This window comes from Cnephaeus nilssonii, assembly GCF_951640355.1.
Source record: "Cnephaeus nilssonii genome assembly, chromosome: X".
NCBI classification, from domain to species: domain Eukaryota; kingdom Metazoa; phylum Chordata; class Mammalia; order Chiroptera; family Vespertilionidae; genus Cnephaeus; species Cnephaeus nilssonii.
In genome coordinates, this window is record NC_137071.1 from 116,503,928 (window position 1) to 116,520,615 (window position 16,688).

Consider the following 16,688-nt stretch of genomic DNA (forward strand, 5'->3'; position numbering starts at 1 on the left):
GCATGTGCCCTGACCAGGAATCGAATCCTGACCTCCTGGTTCATAGGTCGATGCTCAACCACTGAGCCACACCAGCCAGGCAGGAATAGAGATTTTTGAGATGGGAGAGGTTAATAGCACCAAATTCTAGAAAGAGGTCAAATAAGCTAATGACTATCAAGTAGGGTAAAGTAGGAATTAGCAAGCTTATTCTGTAAAGATTAAGTCAGTAAATATTTTAGGCTTTTTGGGAAATACTGTTGCAACTACTCAACTCTGCCAGTGGAGGTCAAAAGCAGCCACATATAATATGTAAATGAATGAGAGTGGTATGTTCTAATAAAACTTTATTAACAAAAACAGGTGGTGGGTCTGATTTAGCCTATGGGCTAAAGTCTGCCATTCTTTGCTATAAAGTATAGATTACAGTTTATTGATGACTTTGGGAAGGGCAGTACAATAATTGTGGAAGAGGAGATAGGATGTAACAATATTTTCTAAAGCTATACTGTAAATGGGGAAAATGGAGGCCTCAGATGGCTTCCCCAGGTTTGAGAGTGTTCCCAGTTGTTCAGGAAAACTAGCACTCTTATGGGGGAAGACTGCAATGTTGTTGGAAATATTTTCAAAATTTCTCCCCCTGTCTGCCTACATTTAAGATTCCTGTGAGCTGCTGCCAGAGCTTTAATTGACTTGTTCAGGCTTAATGAATATTTATTAAGAAAAAATTAAATCAACAATTTGCTACAAGATTGAAACTTAATGAAACCACTGCGGGGGCAATTTTGTCAAAGCTGCTGACATGGGGAGAGGATTATTTCCTAGGCTGTTATTACAGGTTCTTTTGTACTTTTATAGCTTATGCATCATGAGTTAATAAATAAGCAAATACCTCCTGCTCAGAGGATGGGCAGGCTGTCAAGAATGTGGACATTATGAAGTTCTCAGCAGCTAGAGGCTTACAGGGGTTGGATATAATTCCTCAGTTGAAAAGGCTCACAGCTTTTGAGGCACAAAGAGAAATTCAGTTAGGTTCCACTTGATTGTATTAGGAAGGGGCAGAGGGAGAGTCTTTATTTTGGATTTCTTATAATTTTTTCTCTGAGCACAGCATTGGGCATGAATGGATTCAGATTCTTTCTAGTCATCATCTACCTTGTCAGCAAGACTGAAAACCCCCTGAGGGCAGGAGCCAAGTTTGTTACTTTATCATCTATGCTTTCCCCTTAGCCTGGAGCGGGGAAAGAGTGTAGCCCTTCCTCAACAGTCTTGCCGGGTGATGTTTGGTTACAATGACAATGACTGTCAAAGAACTTGGGCAACTTGCCAACTAAAATGTGAACTCTCAGTTTTGACAATGCTAAGGAAGTGGTAGTTTGGGGCAATGACAGACCCCCCACCCCAACCTCCCTCCATCCTCTCCCATAACAATGCCCTCCCTGGGGTCATTTTGAGGACGCCCAAGTGCCCTATGTCTTCACTGAATATAAATGGCTTGTAATAACTCTTAGTATTAGTTGTATAGGAAGTTTAGCAAGTACCACATTTTTTTTTCACTTTCAGTTCAAGAGGCAAGTTTTATTAATTCTTAATGCCACTGACCACTTTCTTCTAAGACTTGCCTTTCCTTCAGTCCAGAATGATAGAGGTAAAACTGTAAGTGCTTCCAGTATCCCCAGATTCAAAAGAGATTTTTCTGATGGCATGCTAAGTTCTGTGTGTACCCACAACTGAGTGCAGATATATTGCTGCTGAGTTTCATATCTGCCAAGTGATCTGGTAATAAATTGGCATCCAGGAAGCCTAGTTCAATAGGGCTATGATAAGGGGAGAGAAGTTTGGTCCAGAGTAACTGAATAGCTGACTCAAGTTCTGAAATTCTCCATTTAGTAATAGATTTTGGTACTATAATGGGTTTCTGACCCTTATGAGACAGCATATTGATGCATCTTTTGCTTTATTGAGTCTGGATTCTGGGGAATAATGGTTTTGCTTTTTTTCTCAGTATGTTTCCCCCCCTCTATGTTAATCTCCCCAATTCACAGTCAACCCTTTTCCCCACCCACTATCAGGAAGGTGATTTGCAGCACTATTTCTTCCATGATCCTACTAAGGTTTCCTTAAATACATTTGCCTTCCCTATTTGAAGATCATATTATTGACAGAATGTGATTATATGTGAGTTGTAACAGGTCAAGAAAATTAATGTAGAGACAAAAGAGACATTCTCATTTTGTACATAGGAGGAGCATGCTATTTGAAGTTCAAGGTCATTTTGCAAATCTGGTTGGTGAGTCTGACTCTATGTGTAAACAAGATATATAGCCACCTATAGTCTAATTTGAGAAAGACTAAAAGTACCTCCTTTGTGTCTCCTTTCCTCTAAGGAGAAAAAACCCCACACAAATCCCACCTAAACCTAAACTGTACTTCACCATCATCTACCACACACAGTACCTGAGATTAGCTTCTCCTTTGGGGTAAGGAAGTAGAGTCCCTGCTAAAATATAAATCTATTATTTTGGAAGATCTGGGGACATATTTGGTATAGTAAGTCCTCACTTAATGCTGTTGATTGGTTCTAGGATATTAAGCAAAACAATGTATAATGAGACCATAAGCTAATTGATATAAACAAGAGTTAAGTTCCACCCAGCCAGGGTGGCTCAGTGGTTGAGCATCAACCTATGAACCAGGAGGTCATAGTTTAATTCCTGGTCACAGCACATGCCTCAGTTTTGGGCTCGATCCCCAGTCGGAGGTGTGCAGGAGGCAGCCAATCAATGATTCTCTCTCTTCATTGATATTTCTACCTCTCTCTCCCTCTCCCTTCCTCTCTGAAATCAATATAAAATGTATTTTAAAAAAGAGTTAAGTTCCTACAGCATCTCATTAATGTTAAATGAAACAACATTGAACAAAATACTGTTAATCAAAGACTTGCTGTACCTGAACTGACTTTATCAGGCACCATTAGAGTGATGGTCCATCAAGGGGATCATCACTCTAATCTAGTCACTGAATCTGCTCCCTAGAGAATCAAGTTCTCTTCTGGTGGAACTTCCAGAAAAGGAGTTGAAGGAAAGCAGTTGGAGAGTTTTAAATGCAAGTGGTTTACCAGCTAATGGACATTGAAAATGGCAGTAATATGCTGAAGCCCACAGGCCAAATCAACCACAGTGTGTTATATCAGCCTATACTTCAGAATCTTCTAAGAATTTTCCTTTCCAGCATCAATTTGTCTTCCTGTCCAAGGTCTTGTGTTCCTTGTTCTCTTGCTCCCTAACTCCAGATGTCGTTCTTCCTTTATTTCTTTAGCATCTCAACTCCACTCTTCTTTTCTTAGTTGCAAACTATCACCTTTCCTTTTCTCCTATCAGTATCCCCTGTTTTCTATAGTGATCATAGTATAAATCTTCTTTATATTTAAACACTTGCTTTATTTATTAGATAAAACTAGGATTCCATGTTTAGTATCTACAAATCAGATTAGATCATTAGCCTTTGCTTCTTTCTCAGAAATAATTTAAAATCAGTATATCCCTAAGTTCATTATTCTTCCCTCACTCTAGATCAGAGACCCTTGGTGGAGTAAAGATTTTCCAATAGAACATTAAGTTATTGTCAGTAATTAAGACAGCAGTACAAAACTCAGCTAATTAACTAAGTACTAGGACATATGCTTTGTGATTATGTGGGAAAGGAATTAGAAGTGTTTTTGAGATTTATCAGTCCTAAGTTTGTGCACATTCATGGGAGATCATATCTTGAAATGGGAGGATTGGACCAAAGTTAGAGTCAAGACAAGTCTCTCAGGAGAGAGTCCCAAAGGGTGGAGGAGGCAGATAGTGGGAATGGAAGGCCCTGAAATGAAACTTTCTTCCTTTGCATATGAACCGAGGTCCTGTGTATTGCTGTTTGTAGACACCATCTCACTGTTAGTGATCCTGACAAACCTAATCTAAAGTTTGGTGTACTGTTCCACTTAGATGAAGGGGTCTGAGTCTGACTGCAGCTGCAGTTGGGGTGGGGAAAGGGATAATCCTTTGTGAAAATCATCAGTAAGGTGACTTACATTGGCAAAGCTTCTGGTGGGAAGGAAATTAGTGAATAATTATTTCTTGGCACCTGCATCCAAGCCAATTTTACACAAACAGAATTCTTTCTTTACAATTTTATTTACAAAATGTATTAAAACTTTGTACAATACCTCATGGCAATGAGGCTCCGTAATTTGTACCCATACATGCAATTTATGCTTTTACAGCCATTAGTTTGCTTGGCAATTTTTCTGTTCACTGAAGTACAGCTTTAACAACAAAAAGAAAAGACTTTGAAAAAAATCCTCAAGTGACTACCGCCAAACTCCCATAGCTTGAAGTTAGTAGCAGAAATTTGAAGCAATCAATGTTTTTTTAAACATGCAAATTTTTAAAAAATAACAAACCAATTTACCCGCCTTTTCATTCCCAGTTAAGTTTCTCTCTGAAAAACTTATTTGAGTCAATAAACATACATTTCTTTTTATACAGTGCCTATGAAAACATTTGTCTGTAGGTAGGTTGGTTTGTTTTATGTTAACTTCATATTCGCACAGCATTAGCTTCCCGCACTGGAACATTATAGCATTCAGAAGTTGAAAATTACAGTTTCGTGAAAACAAAACAAAAACACAACAGCTTTCTTTTTTTGTTCAATACCATTTAAAATTTGACAGATAAGTTATTCACTTATGACACACTTTTTTTGGAATGAAAGTTTATATTACACTTTTCTAGAAACATTTTGTTGGAACGAGACTTCTTCCTTTCTTTTCTGAAGACAAGAGCAAATTTGCAGCACGTCAACTAAGCATCTACAGGTCACACTTGGGAAATAAATTCGAGCTCTTTGTTTTTACAGTCTGGAAACTTCCCAATGCATGTCACTGATGAGAGCAAACTATTGAACTACAGAAAGCATACGTCGTTATATAAGAGGTAATTAGTGAGCGACTATTTCCTCTGACTGTTCTGATGATGCCAATGGCAGGTACACAATTAGTTACTTGATAGCCCGTGGAGCAGCAGCGCAATCTTCTTAGAGAGTCAGTAGAGACACCGCTCCAAGCAAGGACCTGGGAGTGATGCTGAGGCCCTCAGTTTAGCAGTAGGTTTGGGAATGCATTTTATTCTTTGCAAACTAGAAAAGGACACATGCAGTCTGACGGAGAGCCGTGGGCAGTAACAGGCAACAGCTGGTAAGACAGACCTAGCAAGAGTAAAGTCAGATTGAGATCTGTGGTCTGAACCCACTGGCTTGCTTTGCACCGCAGTACTGTCTCCGTGATGTACACTTGAAAGGCATACTTAGCAGATAAAGCAGAGCTAAACACAGTGTTGTTTCTGAGAAAGATATTCTAAACATATTTGGGAGTATAGGCAGCATTTCCCTCACCTCAATGCTAGATACTGAGCTGTATTGACTTAAAATGCACACTGAAGCAAGAAAAACAGATCTGTGAGCTGAAATTCCAGGCTTCTTGAAAAGCCCTAGGGATTCGCTTTAGGGAAGCACCGAGAGGTATGCCTGATCGTGCCCCATCCCTCGCTACACACAAAAGTCAATTTCGAAAACTCTGTTAATCCCTTCACTGAGTGGGAAGTTATCAAAGCATGTTCACGAAACCATTTCAAGAACACAGAGAAGTAACTGTTGAGTCCCTTTTTCCAAAGTATTTGAATTTTCTTAAGTGTTGCATTTACAGTCTAAAGATATACACATTTCAGCAACGTTGAAAAGAAATAGTGTGCACAGAACATCATCACCAACAGGAAATACCAAAAACATCTGGTCAGCAGATCCTAGAAGAAATGCCAGTCTGTCTTCCCACACACAGGGAGTCAAAGAATTTTTATCAGGAGAAATTATTTTAGCTAAGATGGGCCTATTTGCTGAACTGGAATTTTAAATTTGTGTGTGTGTGTATTAAAGAACATGGTGTTTAAGTACTGTGTAGTGGTATCAAAGAATGGCTTTTGTTGAATTGACTTTTTTTAATAAGATTTTTTTTCACATACTGGAATCTTGCATGTCCATTTTTTGTTGGTTTTATTTTAATTTTTCTCAAGCAAAGCAAAAAGATTTCAATGATGGTTTGTATTGTTGCAAGTCTCAGAGTGTTCCATAAGGCACTGAAGGAAAAAAAAAAATCAGTTTTTCCTATTGAAAGGTCATTGCACCATCAGCAATATTCATGTCATGCCCGGCACCAAGGAGAGTGAAATCTGGCTCAGGATCCTTGAAGCAGCCACATTTTCGGTGATTCCTCTCCTCACATGCCTCTAATGGGAAGGGATCTGCAAAGGCAAGGGGGAAATTTAAATTTGAATGGGCTTTTTTTAAAAAATTGGAAATTGAGAAGTTTATTATGGCTCAGTCTATCTTGGACAAGAACCATGGCTGTTTTCTCAAATTGGCATCTCTGGGGCTGCACCCAGTTTGGTTTTAGGTAACAGGTTTGTTTAAATTATTTTACCTTATGCAAATGCTTTGCAACAAGTTAAATTAGGTTCCTTCTCTGCTATGTATTGTACTAAGGAATATATAGGCATTGCATGAAGTCTAACTCAAGCTGTTAATCACTTAGGATGTAGGTATACTAGAAAGTCTTAGTAGCATTTAAATATAGATATTCAGGATAACTGCATTTAGGAGTGTATTCTGATTGCAGAACCTGTGACCAAGGACTGTTTACCTGGTACAGAGGGTAAATAGTGTTCTGTGGCTTGCTCGATTGAAATCCATTTGCCTGTGAGAAGAAAATTTGCTGCTCATTGCCAGAAAGGTGGCAGCTTATTTCTCTTAATGCCTACAACCTTAGTTATTAAAGTCTGAAAATAGTACAGAGACTTTAAAGGGAAAGCACATTTTAGAGAAAGGTCAGAACAGTGAAACCCATGAAGGGGGTTGGCATTCATGGGGTCTTTGCCCTGATATTGTGGGCCTGATGGAGATGTTGATGCCACTCTCCTCTTGGAGCATTAACTAGTGCAGAGGATTCATTTGCCTCTGGCTCTGAAAACTTAAGGTCACTTTTTTGTCTCTTCTTTAACCTCATATCCCTCCTCTTTATCCTTTCCCTGTACACTAATGGGACCCTTCTCCTCCTGAGCTAACAATGAATTTTATCCCAAAGGAATGGCATGAAAATTTCTACCACTGGCCCTGGAATAAACGTATCTATAAGAAGACTAACAAAGATGCACCTGAAGCCCAAAAACCAGAGGGCAGCATAACACTAACATGAAAGTGTTAACAAGAAATCTTTTCTTTGAAATGCCCAGATTCCTGAATCATATCTGTCCAGAGATGTAGAGAAATTTCATATCTATGGCATAAAGATCAAAGTCCCCTCCTTGGTTCCCATTGACCATAGCTGCATAACTTTGGGAAAGCGACTTAATCTCTCAGTGCCTCTGTTCCCTGCTTTTAAATAGCAATAGATGACAAATTATCTCTGAGGTAAAAGTCCTTTGAGGACAAAGAACATCACTACTCCAGCTATTCCACTTAACATAGGATCAAGTCTTTAAGCAGAAAAATTTCCCCAGCAAGGATGTCTATGAGTAGGCTGCAAAAAGAAGATTGGTGACTTTGAAAATGGCTATATGAACAAAATTAATATTTTCTAGGAAGAATGTCTTAGAGGAAAAATGGAAATCTTCCTTCACTGCAGCATCTTGAGGTCTTGAAAATGAGAAGGATTTCAAAAATATTTTTGAATAAACCAAAGAAGCCAGAAGTAGTTCTGAATAGCAATGAAAAAAATTGGAAAATATTTCTCAAAACAATTAGCAGAATTAACCCTAGGGCGCAGTGAATCTGGAACACTTGGCAGTCAGTCACCTGCCAAGCTATGCTTGGGGACCACACTTCCAGTAGTAGCTCAGTAACCCAGAGAGGCAGCAGGTAGTCTCTTGACTACTTGCCCCTTAGTGGGTGCTGGATCTGGGGCTGAGGCACATATTCCCATAAGGAGTTTAATAATCCTGACTCTACTCTCACCCATAGAGGACTTCCTCCTCTTTCAAGGATGCCTTTTTATTAACCAGATTTCACCTGGATCACATTTTTGTAGGTGATTTGCCCTTAAGAATTTTTTCCTGCAGAATTACAGATTCCATAAACTCCCAAGGCTGGCTGTGATAATTAGTAATAAAAGTTACACCTCAGGGTGCCTCTTCATTTCTGTGCCCCTGAGTAGACCCTGACAGATCTAGACCAATGCATTGAACTGCAAGTCTAATAATTAGGCAACAAATTAGAAGTCCCTAGGAGATATTCTGGAACTTCTTGGGAAATAACGGATGAATGAATGAAAATCTCACTCTTCACTTAACCAACATTTCCCTAACATTACATCACCAAACTGGCTGAAGACTGCAGAGAGGTTTCTACTCCAGGCTCAACCTGCTTTGTGCCTCTTGACTGGCACATGTAAGTCTTTTTTTCCAACATCCTCTGAAGCTTTTTTTTTTTTTTCTTTTTCATCTGGAGACTTCACAGACTTGGGGGACAGATTTGTTTGCAGAGGCGTTTCCCAGGTTTGCTTTTGATCTGAGGGATGGTTGCCAAGGTGTTAGCTAACTGGGTTGTAACCACATTGGCATCGATGCCAATTAAAATGTGATTTTTGATTTAATTAGCCTAAATTTTGCTTCATAAAATGGATCAACCAAGATGACTTAAAGGGCAGACAGAGAACCAGAAGTTGTGTTAAGTTCATTTCTGTGGCTCTTTTCCCACACTTAATGTCCTGATCTTCTACTTTAGAACAGCAACATTCTTCCCAAAGGTTTGCTGCTCTCAGTTTTCCTTTCCTTTCCTTTCCTTTCCTTTCCTTTCCTTTCCTTTCCTTTCCTTTCCTTTCCTTTCCTTTCCTTTCCTTTCCTTTCCTTTCCTTTCCTTTCCTTTCCTTTCCTTTCCCTCTCTCTCTCTTCCTCTCTCTCTCCCCACTTTCTCTCTCTCTCTCTCTCTCTCTCTCTCTCTCTCTCTCTCTCTCTCTTTCTCTCTCTCTCTCCCTCTCTCTCCCTTCCTTTCTCTTTCCATTCTATCTCTGTTTTCCCTTTCTGTCTTTCTTTCCCTTCTTCCTTTCCTCCTTTCTTCCCTTAAGTTACATATTCTGAGATACTTTTTTCTAGCCTTGGACCAGCATCATCAACATGACCTGGGGCTTGTGAGAAATGTAGACTCTTAGTCCCTATCCCAGACCTGCTGAATCGGGATTTGCACTTTGATAAGATCTCCAGGTGACTTACATGCACACTGACATTTGAGAAGCACTGCTCTGAGTCTTTAACAAGGGACTGAGGCTATAGTAGTTGGGGAATAGGGACCTAGATTCTCAGATGGAATGGCTGATAATAAAGAGGGCTTGGAGGCTATGTGGCCCTGAGCTCTGAGACCCTTGTTTCAAAAGATTCTTTCTGGGGAAAGTGGAAGTGAATATACAACCTCATGTAGAGTGCATAAGTGAGTAATATGGAGGCTTGGTGAAGTCAGCCCCTCAAGACTTTTTATAAACAAGTGGGGCATAAACTTGAGATCTGCTTTCTGTTTGATAGAATTCCACTGGGATTTCAAGGTTCCTGGAAACTACCAGGCCATTGGGATTAGAGGTGGCATGGTTTAATAAAGAATATAGCCATAGGAGAAAGAAGGGTTGGGTTCTAGTTTCAGAACTGTCGCTATCTAGTTGTGTTACCTTGAACAAGTCATGTGGTGTGGCTGGGTCTTAGTTGCTTAAAAGGAAAATATCTTTCTGACCTATTACATCAAATGAGGCAATAAAGTTGAGAGCACTTGGAAAAATGCTATTTCTTTGGATGCCAGTATCTCAGAATTTGGGATAATTAAACTAGGCCAAAATCACCCATTTACCATTCTATGAAAAAGCAAATAATATGCCCCAAATTGTAATGGGACTATATAACCTACTCAAAAAGAAAATGTTTTAAGCACATAGCACATTAAATGCTTGCATGCAAACAGTTCTAATTACAGACAAATGCATGCATTGTACATTCAACAATGCAATGGGAACACTTTGTTAGTGGGCTAGTTCATTGTACTTAATATATTGTAGCAAAAGTTTACAGTGTGCAGCAGAAAAGAACAACCAGCAACTTCATCAAACAAGATAATGTTTTCCATGGTGAAGACAAATTATTTATTTGGATGAAATGTTATTTAAAAATCAGCTGAATTTAGATTCACAATGTGAGATATAAGGAGATCAAAACACAAATAAATAAATTGGTAGAAATTCAAGCACATTGACATTGACTCATGAGGTAAAAAATCTCCCACGTAAAATAAGGGCTATGAAGTTGCTAAATGTTCTGTTCTACTTCAGATAGGTGTGTTAGTGATGACAGATGCACTTGAAGATAACAAGACTATATTATTTTAAACACTTCCGGAATAAAGCATTATCCTAATTCAAGCTTGCCTTTGAACACATCTGAGTTATTGGTGATGGTGGTGTTGGGGTTGGCTATAGCTGCCAGAGTCAAGGTGGCATCAGTCAGGTTCATCTAAGTATGAATTTGGGGCAGCCAGCAGCAAGGATCCTAGATTGTTCTTTGGGAAATACTTACCAGAATATTAGTTTCAAGAAAGGGACAACAAAAGGACTCAAAGATTAAAAAATTTTTCTCAAGCTTATACTTAAGAGAACACTGTTCCCCTATGGAAGCATTGCATTTCTCATTGTGGCAGTGCCCCATTTTCACTCCTTATTTTAACATCAGTTCTGGAGCAGCTGCTTTCTCTAAGGCTGCACTGTCCAATATAGTAGTCACTAGCCACATATGACTATTGAATACATATTTGATGATGTGGCTAGTACTAGTTGAGATGTGCCTTGAGTATAAAATATAACCCAGATTTTAAGACTTAGTATGCAGAAAAGAATGTAAAAAAATCTTTATTTTTATAATTATGACATGTTGAAAATATACCTGGGGTTAAATAAAATATATCATTAAATTAAATATTTCTATTGAACTGTGCTGCTCTAGAGAATTTTTTGCCTTTTGGGTCACAGACCACAGTTTAATTACAACTATGCTATTAGAAAAGCACTACAGACAAGAAAGCACAACCATTGTTTTCAAAGAATCAAGTGGTTGCAAAGAATAGATAATGCTTGAAACAAGAAAAAAACTAAGAAACAAAAAATAAAAAAAGAGATTAACATACAGCAATGTAAGGCTGATTAGTTTACTAGACCTTAACCGTACCCCTAGATCTTAACACTCTCTGTTCCATACACGTTGTAGCCTTCTCTGTATGTAGCATAATTTTGAGTGTTGGTGGCAGGAGCAGGCTTAAAGTTTTGGGTGTTCTTTGTAAGTTTCATGCGTTTGGACTCTGCCCGTGATTTGTAACAGAATTCTATCAAAGCCACCATCATGGCCAGCCCCAGACCTCCGACAAGTATATAGAAAACGCCTGCCACATTGCTCAGGCTCAGAGCGCTGGTCTTGTCCTAAGAGAAATGAACAATGTTATTAGTTCGTGGGAAAAGCAAAGGCAATGGGACATTATAATACATTATAACAGTATAGGATAGTTTTAAGTTGTAAAATAACTAAACATTGATGGACGTGTTATGACTCAACTCTGGCAACTGACTGATGTTTCACAATGGCCGGCAAGATGATAGATTGTGTTTCTGTTAACAGTTGTTATCCTCACCTATATATTCTTTTATGTTGACTCCTTAAATCCTCTAGTACTTCAAAATAGTGTCAACAACTAAATAAAATAGCACTTGGTCATGGGAGCAAAACTGTAAACATAACCACAATTCATTCCTCTTCCAGTCTCAATAAACACCATTTGCCAGAGTTGAGCTGTGACATAATCTCTATAAATGTAACACTCTTCTCATTTGGGAACTTGAAGCACTCTTTCCCCTCTCTGCCCCGCAACACCCCTTTCTCCCTTGTTCTCCCTGTGACAAACTTGTCAACAACTGGTCTTTAAGATACCAGGTGAGACTATTAGATGTTCCTGATATTCTTATTTGGGGATTTACTTCACAAAGGTTTGTTTAAAAAGGATTAACACCCCCCTTTCCCCTAGTGGTTGAGAAATTGCTCCCTTTGGGGACTGGTTGCTATGTGTTCATTCTTAGGGCAGCAAGTCTTTGTGCTGCTGGAACAAGGGTGCAGCACAAAGAATTGGCTCTAATCCATCTTCCTGAGAGTTTAAGGAAACTGTCAGGAGGACTCATTGGGTCCTGAATTGGCTCTATACAAATCAGAAAGCTTTTCCAGGAGGCTGAGGATTTTTTAAAAATCCAGCTCATTTTAGCTTTTATTCCAGGGAAGTAGCAAATAATTTTTTAAAAAAGACTACACTTATCTGCTTTCTATTCAAAATAGGGGAAAATTTAAGGAAGCCGGTCAGTGACTTTCAGGTCAAACTGCAAATCTGACTAAGCTATCTGCCTGAATGAAAAAGCAAAAACTGAACTGCTGAACCATGGAAAGAAAAACGTTGGTGCCTTGAGCCCTACCTTGAGGTAGGACACACCAAGGGCCAGGAGCCTTTCTTTGAAACAAACAAACAAAAAAAAATAGCATTTTGTAGTCTTTTTAGAGTGAATGTAACCATTTTGCTGCTGAATGCAATTGAATGGAATATCCAAATTGTTAAGTCAGTGAATTGAGAATCTTATTCAAATGATAACATAGTGAGCAGATGATGGTCATTGCTGACATTCAATGCTCTGTGGCTCAGCTAGTCCTGGCACCATTTAAAGAATTAAATGTAAATACAATATGGCCTTGTCCTGATTCTATTTTCATAGGAGCCAGTCCTGTACTTGTTTACTAAAACGGCCAATTGGAATTGGATCACATGTTCAGGAAGGGGGTAAGTGTATGCTTCATGTCTAAACAACCTTGAAAATAGTCATTCTTCTAGGATGACTGACAGCTAGACAAGTGATAACAATTTGTCACTTATGGAACAATGGATCATTTCTTTAAGGAAGCTGGTGAGGCTATCTTCAAATATGTTCCACAGTCCATTAGGAAATGGACCAATTTCTGATAACCCTTCCTCTGCCATGAGACTTTTATATGTATGTGGTATTTGATGGGGGAAAAGTGTCCTTTGACATACCCCATGTAAGCTGCAGTAACAAGAACAGTTTCAAGTTTCATGTATTTAAGTTTCACAGAATTCCCTGTTGTAGGATGTAAAAAACCAGTAGCAAAATGGTTCACTGCACAGGGAAAATGAGTGGCATTTCATGAAATGAATTAACTGATACCACAATATTAGTTCAAAAAAAAGGAAAGGCAAAAATCGACAAAAAAAAAAAAAACTTTCTTAGGGGAACAAAGGGGGGCAGGAAGGAGGCAGGGAAGAGTGTTTCATGCTTATCAATGTGATGTTATCCTGACAATGTAAACCCTTAAGGATCATGTGACTGAATTTAAAAAAGTATTATGTACAGAGATTTAAATGACACCTTTGGAAGAGAGAAGTGTGACAGACTTAATGAGATTCGAGATCCAAATAGATGCTGAACTCAGTACGACAGCAGCTGGGAGGAAGCTAATCATTCTGCTTACAGAGACCAGTCTTAGTTATTTATTTCTTTGACTGTTTTTAGATGGGATTGACATAATATATTAAGAACCAAGGGTATTTACAACTACAAAGTCTCTGACACTGTAACAGGTTAAGACAAAGTACTGTCACAACTAGATTTTTTTTTGGTTGTTGTTATATTTTCTCTTTGAACTTTGAAAATGTGAAATACAGTAAAACCCCCTTATAACACAGTTTCTTCTTTTATAGCTTTGGAAATGCAGTGGGCCAGATTGAATCCCCTAATCATAACAATAACTCTCTAGAGTTAATGACTGATGTCACATGGCAGGCCTCTGAGGCTGGTGTTTGCCTTATTCTTTTAACGCTGGTGTTATAAAGGGGTCCCACTGTGTCAGGGAGTGTGTGTTGGGAAGAAAAGCCGTTTAGGGTAGAAAATAAACAGTGGTTCAAAATGTGATTGCTAATCAGTACAAAAAGACCTTCAGCGACTGACCTTACTCCCGGAGTCCTTGGCTCCACATTCCCCCTTATCGTACCACCATTTGTTTTTCAGCTTGTCTAAGATGCCTTGTTCACTGAGTTTCAATACTGCAAGGTTTACAGGCGTTCTTCACGTGGGAAATAACATAAATAACATTATATTATGTTATTTTATGTTATTCAAGCTTCAAACTACTTTAAAACTATAGAAAGCGATAAAGCAGGGGGCCCTGGCCACAGAGTAATTTTAGACACTGCAGGCAACCTGAGCATTACCTTATAAAAAGTTAACACTACAGCAACGCTATATTTACCAGGGCCTGCCCATATCGCTTTGAGTAATCGGCACACACTGTTAAATAATGAGGATAGAAAAAAAGGCACTCCTCAGATAGGCTGTGTGTGGTGAGGAGGGTCTCCCCTCAAGTGACAATCGTCGGCGGCAGCTTGCAGTAGTTTTGTGATGGAGATGTATTAGGTTTGATCTAACTGGGTGTCTTATTGTACTTCCAGACAGAAAGCAAGTTCTATGGAGGAATGGGGAAGGGGACTGAGCCAGAATGGGCAGCATTTCCATATGTGAAATGAGACAAAAGGGTGAATCCGAACAGAAAAGAGAATAGATTCTTTGTGAATAACAGGCCTTCTGATTGATTGTCCTTTATTACACAAATATGTTGCTCAGTCGAAAATGATCTTAGAAAGAACTGTATTCCATACATGTATTCACTCTACAAACTAAATTCTTATATACATCCTGATCTTAGTATTAAAAGTATACAATAATGTGGACCCCTGTGTTTTGGATAAGAGGAATACTTATCCAAAAGTGGGAGAACTGGCTTATGGGTTGTTTTTGAGTTACTGACTAGCTGTCTCTCTGCGATGCTCAACTCAGGCTACCAGAGAGTGAACCAGATTGTTTTAAACTAGATTATTAATACAGCATGACCTAAAATGCAAACTGACTGCCACTGTGGGTAGCACTGTAGAGGAACAGCTTAGGTAAGCTGTTCTGGGAAGATAAGACTTCCTTAATTTAGAGGCTAATATATCACCAGGAGGCTAGGCCACTGCTACCTAGTCCTCCACACCTTAAAGCATAAGGACTATAGTTGGAGCCATTGGGCAAAATATAGGAAACCCTACTGGTCCCATGATAAAGATTTTCTCTCTTAGAAATTTCTTCAGCTATAAAATGGGAATAATGACTTTTATCCTGGTGTCTTTCTAGAGCTAATGAATTTTAAATACAGTATCTCTAATAACTTTGGATAATACATTATATATAGAGCATGGCATAATTTTATTACAAGGCAATAAACTACTGGGTGTTCAGACTCATGTGAACAATATTGCCAATACCAGTGCATTTTAGTTTGAATGCCACGGATTTACAAAGAGGAAAGCAGACATATTTATACACACTTATGTAACTATGAACATGTCATAAATTTTCTTAGCTTATTTTGGATAAGTTGGACTTCCTATAGTCACAAAGATCTGGTCTCTATCAGGCCAAGTCCTCAAAGCCTATTTCCTTTCTTCCCCACTTTGCTGTTGAGAGCAGAGGGAGCATCTCAACCTGAGATATTCTGAGCAATGTATCCTCATTTAAAATAATATGTAATTTCAGAGTACTTGAGATTTGAAAAACTAAAAACTTTTAGTGTCAGGGAGGTGTCACTTTCTCAGTTAGTGCAGGGCTTGGAAGCCAGAATATCTGCATTAATATTTCACCAGGAAATTGAGGTCCTTTTATACAAGTTCCTTCAATCAATGCTTACAGTCTTAGGCTTTTCAAATGCCAACCAGAGATGCTTAGAATGCAAAGAAACAAAATATACTCAAAACTTTGAGCCTCTTTAAGATATTATTGGCAGTGAAAATTAAGTCTTAGACTTTTAAAGGACAGACAGACCATCTCTGGCTCTGACATAAGTGTTGGAACTGCCTTCTCCCCCAATCCCCACTGTGTGGCTCTCTTTTCTCCTTTTCCCTATTACTTTTTGTTTTATCACTACCACCTCTCCCCAGTGCTCTATGCCTTAAGGTAGGTGCTGGCACCTAGGTTTAGGATTCTGGCAGTTAGCTCAGATCGCAGGGGAGATGCATATGGGTGACTGATTACATCAGGACCAAAAAGTACAAAGCATTTCCTTCTTCCTTTCTGTATTACCTCTTTTCTTATTACAAAGGGCCCAGATTACTCAGACTGCTTCTCTAAGCCCTTACCAGTCCCTGTCCTCCCTCCAGGTACTATGTTCTTCAAATTACTTCATTCAATTTCTTCAGTACAGCTACTTTCACTAGGTCTCAGGAACAGAGAAGTCTGATCTCTATTTAGACTCACGCTAAGGTCCAAATAGAGATCTCTCCCTAGAGATTCTGAGTTTTAAAGAAGTTTGTCAGCCTTAAATGAAATAGGCTGATAAAAGTGAGACATGTTAATTTAAAGTAGTGGTTCTCCAAGTGTGGTACAAGAACCCCTGGAGGATCCTTGAAAACTTTTCATCAAAGGGTCAGTGAGGTCAAAACTATTTTTATAATACTAAGGCACCCTTGCCCTTCTCACTCTTATTCTCTAATGATGTACAAGTGGAGTTTCCTGG

The 16,688-nt window shown here is 38.8% G+C and overlaps 1 protein-coding gene across 1 annotated transcript in view; it reads right to left on the reverse strand.

Moving 5' to 3' along the window:
- Nucleotides 1-6,116: 6,116 nt before the first annotated feature.
- The window catches only part of GRIA3 (glutamate ionotropic receptor AMPA type subunit 3), a 373,784-nt gene continuing 363,212 nt past the window's right edge, over nucleotides 6,117-16,688 (reverse strand). Inside the window, exons 14-16 of the mRNA XM_079764724.1 lie at nucleotides 14,090-14,204; nucleotides 11,265-11,512; nucleotides 6,117-6,317 (exon numbers count right to left, since the gene is read on the reverse strand). Of these exons, the coding sequence (XP_079620850.1) occupies nucleotides 11,267-11,512; nucleotides 14,090-14,204 (361 nt within the window). The 3' untranslated portion in view covers nucleotides 6,117-6,317; nucleotides 11,265-11,266. The remainder of the gene's footprint in view (nucleotides 6,318-11,264; nucleotides 11,513-14,089; nucleotides 14,205-16,688) is intronic.